Source organism: Montipora capricornis, chromosome 14 (genome assembly GCF_036669925.1).
Source record: "Montipora capricornis isolate CH-2021 chromosome 14, ASM3666992v2, whole genome shotgun sequence".
In the NCBI taxonomy this organism is placed as follows: Eukaryota; Metazoa; Cnidaria; class Anthozoa; order Scleractinia; family Acroporidae; genus Montipora; species Montipora capricornis.
Window position 1 is genome coordinate 18,723,394 of NC_090896.1, and position 7,500 is coordinate 18,730,893.

The 7,500-nt window shown below is 36.3% G+C and overlaps 1 protein-coding gene and 1 non-coding gene across 6 annotated transcripts in view; one reads left to right on the plus strand and one right to left on the minus strand.

Moving 5' to 3' along the window:
- Nucleotides 1-7,500, minus strand: part of LOC138032918 (2-aminomuconic semialdehyde dehydrogenase-like) — a 33,403-nt gene that overhangs the window by 9,801 nt on the left and 16,102 nt on the right. For 2 of the 5 annotated variants that reach the window (XR_011128512.1, XM_068880628.1), the window contains exons 6-11: nt 6,560-6,664; nt 5,241-5,316; nt 4,049-4,147; nt 3,028-3,100; nt 1,435-1,475; nt 1,248-1,343 (exon numbers count right to left, since the gene is read on the minus strand). Coding sequence is in view for 2 of the 5 variants with exons in the window: in XM_068880628.1 (XP_068736729.1) it covers nt 1,248-1,343; nt 1,435-1,475; nt 3,028-3,100; nt 4,049-4,147; nt 5,241-5,316; nt 6,560-6,664 (490 nt within the window). In the remaining 3 variants the exon portion in view is untranslated. The remainder of the gene's footprint in view (nt 1-1,247; nt 1,344-1,434; nt 1,476-3,027; nt 3,101-4,048; nt 4,148-5,240; nt 5,317-6,559; nt 6,665-7,500) is intronic. The other 3 variants (XR_011128514.1, XR_011128513.1, XM_068880630.1) reach the window with 3 other exon arrangements.
- On the plus strand, nt 6,203-6,275 carry Trnap-cgg (transfer RNA proline (anticodon CGG)). Its single transcript has one exon. It is a non-coding gene; the product is annotated as a tRNA-Pro (tRNA).

Consider the following 7,500-nt stretch of genomic DNA (forward strand, 5'->3'; position numbering starts at 1 on the left):
TCCTTAGGCGGGACATTTCCTTGGCGGGTGCTGTTGTCAGCACTTTTTACAAGAAAACAAATTCTTCGTTTGTCGATGTTTTGCTTTCGCCCCGATGACCTTTCCTGAAGGCTTTTTACCGCGTGCAATTCACGGTCATCCTGATCCACAGCAATGCTTTTAAGGAGGCACGAAAGGGTTTTCACCTGAGCGCGCGCGCGTAAGCCACACACGCAATTCCAAAAACTGCTCGCGTCAGCTCATGATTTAATTAAAATGGGCCACAAGAAATAAAGAAATACCGCTAATTTCGCTCACCTTTCTTCTGATTCCTATACATATAGAATATAAATAGACATCTCCTATTCACGAAAACTACGAAAATTGTACAAACACGGTTTAATGGTCACTTAAATCCGTTGTGTTGGTGACGCATGCGTAAATGCCGATCTTGCAACCCCCCCGTTTTTCCTGATTTTGCAACTGTACTCGTTTATATCTCTGCTTTTTCATTTTTTGCATGTTAGCTTAGATTAATTTAAACCGTTTGTCTTTCAAATTTAAAAAAAATCTGTATGTAAAAAAAAAAATTTAGAGACATTTCAAAAAAACGTATTTTTTTCATTTTTTGCATGTTAGCTTAGATTAATTTAAACCGTTTGTCTTTCAAATTTAAAAAAAATCTGTATGTAAAAAAAAAATTTTAGAGACATTTCAAAAAAACGTATTTTTCTGAAAACTGACCTACAGATTGTGTTGAATATTAAATATTTTAGATATTATTTCTAACATTATCTGGTAACGCTGAATGGGAAGATTTCACCATCCCGTTTTCTTCAAAAAAGACAATATACCTTGATTTAAAGGCTCAAAGAAATGCCTTATGTTGTTGCCATGGTAACGTTATTTTGGAGGAACATGTGATGCGAGAAATCTATGATGAGTACGTAATACTCTCGCCAAATTTCGTCTTGATATGATTACTATGATTACTATACATGTATCGTAAGTAGGCACTGTACGAGGTAACAAGAGCACCTAATATTTGTCGTAGCACTCGTTTGGTGGGCATGTCCCCATCAGCTCTTGACTTGCTGAGTGCATGTTATAAAGACCTAAAATAGCCGGGATTCTATTTTGAACCTGGAACCCAAGATGGGGTCCTGTATAAACCCATTCGCATTCATTATACTAACCCGCTAGATTAGCATATTATTATTGATTGCAGCAATAACTTGAAGGGATAATTTCTTCACCTATCTGCGTACCTGTAATCTCTGTGAAACGCGGTGTGTCCGGGAAAGATTTTCAGACCATACCACTGCAGCTAATCCATACTTTACTCCATTAGCTCGCCTGATAACCTAAAGAAAGAAAAAAAGATTTAAATATCTCGCAGTGATACAAACAGAGTATCGTTAGTAATCAGCATTGTCTCCCTTTATCCACACACACCTCCTCCTCTGTATCAAACGGCACAATGGACACCACTGGACCTATGGCAAATATATCAACGTCAAAATTCATCATAAGGGAAAGTAGTGCAATGGATGGTGTATTTCTCATTAAAGATTTGATTTCAGCAAAATATTGTTTTCAACAAGACAAAATAGGGGGTATAGCATGACTCTCTATCTGACTTTCTATTGAACTTTACGGAAAAACTACTGCATATTCTCATATATGATAAATACCCTGTCCTTTTTAATAAGTTAATGAAGAATACACGACCACAATATTATCTTAGATTTCTATCAGGTGTTTTGTTTTTCATTTCTTTCTTAAAATTAAAATTAATTGGAGTCCAAATAAGTTTCAACGGAAAGTCGAGAAGCCACAAATTATACACCTTATTCCAAAAAGGTCGCCATTTTAGTATTCTTTTATTTCCTAGCAAAGTGAACCTTTTGACCTCGCTTTCAAACGTAAAATTAAAAAGAATAATTAACCTTGAACGAGACAAAATTGTCACTTAGTTCGGAAAAAGAAATAGTCTCCATGTTCATCAAATTCTCTTTTCTTGTCTCGTAACCGGCTTAAGAACTTAATTGTCAAACGTTTTAATTACATAGTTAATCCTAGGGAGAAGTACTTTTTTCATCTTAAAGAATGAACTCTTACTGATTTGGGGTTGATTATTAGGATCATAAACTAGATCAGGCATTGCTACTTGGACAGAACTAATTCTATCACTCGGCCTTAGCCAACTATTACACACAATTTCCTATAAATACAGTGTACATAGTATGATCTGTTAATTGTCTGTTGATGTTAACTTTTTGCCTGGATCATTAAAATTTGTAATGCTGACCTTAGTTAATTAAATTACCTAAAAGTATCTGTCAGTCCATCTGTCTATCACAACAAGATCTTAAGCAGCCCAGGTGTCACTCAGGCCCAGTCACTACACTTAGAACAGTTAACTGACCCATTGTTTGCAAGAGCAGAGATCAAATCATATGGTGCAAAACCAAGAAAGAGAGCACATGTCATGAATGGTTTATCATAAATTAACTTGTCCTAAATTAACTGTAAGTTAATTAAGCCCTCGCGTGTTAGTGATTTCTTGGTATGCAATAAGGTTGTTCATGACATTGCACTCGTTGTGTGTGTGGTCTAAATATATATGGGTCATTGACCAAGCTTGTTTGCAATGGTCAACATGGCTGGATATTGGCCTCGTTCTTTTTTGCATGTTTGTCTCAGTCCATAAACACGCAAAAAAAGAACAAGGCTAATAGCCAGCCATCTTGACTGAACAAGCTTAGTCAATAAAGGATTTACTATATGGGATAAAACACCAAAAAATGATCTTTGATCTTGTGGAACCAAGTAAGACATCCAGAGCTGAAAGATAGCTCCATCTTGCCCGCTAGGGTAGCCAGTCACAGGGTGGGATTTGGTTCATCTTGCATATCAAGGACCTCATAGACACAGTTCCAAATCTTACACCTGCTCATGCCATCACTGTTGAAAATGATGAATTCTAATGAAATTTCTGTTTAATTTATTCTGGTGATACCAAAAATAATAGATTATGAATCTAACCAAATATCTCTTCTTGCATGCAACGAGTGCTATCATCCAAACCAGTGATGACGGTAGGCTGCATGAAATATCCCTTAAATAAACAAAATGGTGGATTTTCGATGTTGAATGTTAAAGTGCCAATGAAGTAAAAAATATATTTCGCTTGTTTTAAAGACCTTTAAAAATGATGAAGAATGGTGTTATCTATTTTGATGATGTCACAACTGCAAATGACCAAAAATTGAGAATAAAATAATCCCATGATGAAATGAAATAATCCCAAAATTGAGAATATCTCTGAAAATATTGGATGGGTGTTGCAGAAACTTGGAAACTTGGAAACATTGTTGGGAGTTGCGGGTCAGCAGATGTTGGATGTTGTGCAACGGGATAAAACAACTTCCAACAAATTGAAACAAAAATCCCACACGTGCACGTTGTGTACTGTGACGCATGTGCATCTCCATGGAGACCAACCATATTGTCAGTAATGCAAGCGCATGGCCCCAACAATGTTGGATGAGTTGTGCAAACGGGTGCAACATTGTTGTGCTAGGCTTCAGTGATCATGGAACAATAGAAACGTTGGGAGTTGTTGGCTCAAACGTTTGACCAGTTTCAAACTTCACGCATCAACTCCCAACAACATGCAACAGGGTGTGAAAACGGATACAACAGGTACGTAACACCCAACAAGGGCTAAAGCTCGAAATGTCAGCTTTTAGAATCCCTGTACAGTGGTCAATCTACATTATCAACTACCGGTATGTTGATAAAACCAAACTTTTGTGTACTACATGTACTTCCCCACCAACACAGCACCACAGTCTTATTAGAAACTATCCCCTTTATTCAATGTTGGGAGTTGTTGCACAGCAATGTTGCGTCCGTTTGCATGGACCTTAAGAATGCATTTCTGAGTTATTAATGCAGCCCTGACATCCTCCAAATCCTAAAGTTTAAAAAGTCTCCTGAGATCCCTTCCCAGATCGAACGTATATACTCTAAGGACGTTTTTAGCATTTAATGATACATGTACCTCTGTATGAGGGCTGGGAAGATTTAGTGAAGTGTCCTTCCCCTCACCGCACATGATTGTTCCACCTTCATCAACAGCAAGTTTAACATATCCCAAGACCTTGACAATAAAAGAAAATGTATTTTTTGTAGCATGGTTCATGCCTATTTCATTTGGAATGGACTCCACTGTACATTTGGCAACTTGTGTGCAAGATGATGTTCCTCAAAAATATAGGCAAATTTAAGATATCCTTGAGTTAATTTTATCATGTACTTGTGACACAAAGCTAGCTATCTCACTGGTTCACTCAATCTTGGTTATCAGCTCATATACCATGTGCCCTAATGTGGCAACTGATTGCATCCAGTGTTGCCAAGATGGAAACGGTTTGGCTTTAATGTCCATCCATTGCATTTAGAATTTGATGAAAATGCAATAAAACAATGTCATTTGTGTTTGTTGGATATGAGACTTGGATATGAGGTGCAAGGATGTGGCATGAGATACCATCTTCATGGGCCTTTTTCACATGGCGACCATTTTGAGTCCCGAGGGACTGAAAACGTTTTTCTTTTGCACCCCCTGAAATGGCTTGGACCAAACAAATCAACTAGAAGCTTGGGTCTGGTCTTGGACCAGCATAGACGCCAGGTGACAAAGGACCATTATGCAACCTCTCATATATTCCAAATCAATACGATGATTATATTGATATCCCCCAAATAATTGAAGCTTTACAGAATTATAAATTAATGTCAATATACAGTCTGGTGTACACAACTGCTTCTTTGTGTGCCTTACCCATTCTTCTTGTTGATTTACCAAGTACTTCATTGAAGATAGCTATGCTTACTTCTTCAAACAAGCATATTTAGCATCGTTCAGCTCACTTTCTTGTAAATGTCCTGTTACATTGTATATTTATAATGACTGATCTGCCTTGACTAGTACTCTCACTATTTTGCAGATCAGTCTTACAGATTGTCATAAACATTATTGTTAATCAGGTAATAAACTTGAACTTCACTCGAACTTGGACTTAATGAAATTGGTTATAGCCAAATCAGCATTACATGTACATGCCTTCAGTTGTTGGCCAATTATTGGAATCTCATATCCAATGAGCACTCATGGAATAATAAATTATTTTTAAATATAATGTATGGACCTAAAAATGTAAGTACACCCATGAAACTATAAAGAACAAGACCTTAACTAGGTGCTCCTTGCTAATGAGTGCTCCAACGTTTGTTGTCACATCTCTAGGCGAACCAACTTTAAGTTGCCTAAACATTCCAAATGAAAAACAGCATTAGGCACTTTAGGCAGCCATGATCAGAAATGATTGACATGGTGATCACCAAGTGTTTAACTCACATTAATTAATTAAAATATTAAAATTATATAATATGTTGTGGTTGAAATTTTTTTAAACCAGTTCAATTTTGATTTTCCTTTGTTTCAGATTATGATAATGAACATTAAACCAAGAATAAATTTAAACCGCAACACATGCATTATGTTTATTTATTTATAAGTATAGGAAATCGTATGAACGCGAGTGCATGATTTATGGGTACGAGTGATGTTTTGAAAGTTCTCAAAATTGCACGAGCCGTAGGCGAGTGCAATTTGAGAACTTTCAAAACATCACGAGTGACCATAAAACATGAAACGCACAAGCAGGTTCATACGATTTTTTATTTATTATATTCTCAACAAAATTACTCAAACGTGCTACTTTGTTCACGCTCGTATGTTTGCCAGACATTCAACCAGGTCTGTGTAGCTTTCAACGTGTTTTTGTTTTTCGCATTTTCTTTAAGTTGCTCAACGATGTTTTGGTTTGACAAAGCAAACCGACTGTCAGCCATTTGTTTTCACTTTGGTGTTCAAATTTGGCGCTTCCCCTGTGTTTCCATAGCAACTTCCATATTGCACACTATAACCTGGATTGCACTCTATAACCTATTTACAGTATGCATTCGCCATTGGCCAATCAGAAACAAGATATTTTGTTGAGTATATAATAAACTTGATTATTGTACAATTGGAATGGAGACTTACATCATATATGATTCATTTCATAATTATATACATGTACCATTTCATCATTGATTCATTCCTCACAGGACCATTAGAACCCACAAATGACCAGCTCCCAACGTCAGTGGCTTCATAGCTCAGTTGGTTAGAGTGTCGAACCGGAATCGCGAGGTCACGGGTTCAAACCCCGTTGAAGTCCTGAATTTTTCAGACTTCTCTACGCAATTGCAAAAATTGCGCTCATACATGTAACTGCGAAGATCATAGCTTCACTTGACTTACATGTTTGCATGGGTTTTGGATCATTCAATTAAAATACATGATACCATGATTGGGAAAAAAATTAGAAATAATCATCATTCAGCCACCTTAAATGGTCTGATGCAGGATGTGCTTCACTTAGTCTCTCTGAGTTATAACCTTGGAAATGTCTTATGCAGTCTTTCTCAATAAATATAAACAACTCACATAATTTGTTGCTACCTGGTTTTATCCACAAACTTTCCTAGAAATGTATTATAAATGCCTCTTTGAACATAAACTCTACTTGTGCTAAGGCAGATCTCTCCTTGATTAGCAAAACTGGATCTGCAATCAAACGAAACATTAATAATTATTATTTTTATTAGAAATCAATATCAATAATTTTATTAATGTTATTGCAAGCAGCCTAGGGATTAATTAATAATTTTCAATAATAATAATAATAGTAATAATAATACTTAATATTTCTTAGGCGCAAATTAACATGTGAATATGATCAAATGCGCCTTACCAATTAAGAGGAAAAGAAAGTAAAAAGATTTTAAAAAAGTTTAAAAAGTTAAAAATAGCTATTTACAATTCTGGATATAATTAAAAAGACTAAAGAATATCACGAGCTTTTCATAGGGTAACCTGCTCTAAATAAAGATGTCTTTAATTTAGACTTAAAACGTTCAAAATTGTCAGTAATCATCCATGCTCTGATTGCCTTAATTTATGCAGAGTTCCATCCCTTCAATTGCTTCAGATTGACTTGATGAGGTGTTAGGCTTGAAGGACAAGTAGAGCTGTGTATCATCAGCATATGCATGTGCTACAGGAAGATTTATCACCTCAAATAACTTGCTAGAATAGATATGGTAAATAGCAGAGGTCCCAGACATGAGCCCTGAGGCACATCATAATGGTAGCTTGATACTGTCAGAAAGACAGCCTCCAGAAAAGATGTGTTGTGATAGGTAGGAAAGGTATGACTCAAACCACTTCAGAGCCATTCCTGTGATGCCAAGACTCGAATGTAGACGATGAAGTAAGATTTTGTGGTCTACTGTATCAAAAGCCCACTTTGAGATCTAAAAGAACTAAAAGTGTCACGTGCTGGCGGTTCATATTTATTAGTATGTCATTCTGGAATTTTAAGAGCGCAGTCTCGGTACTGT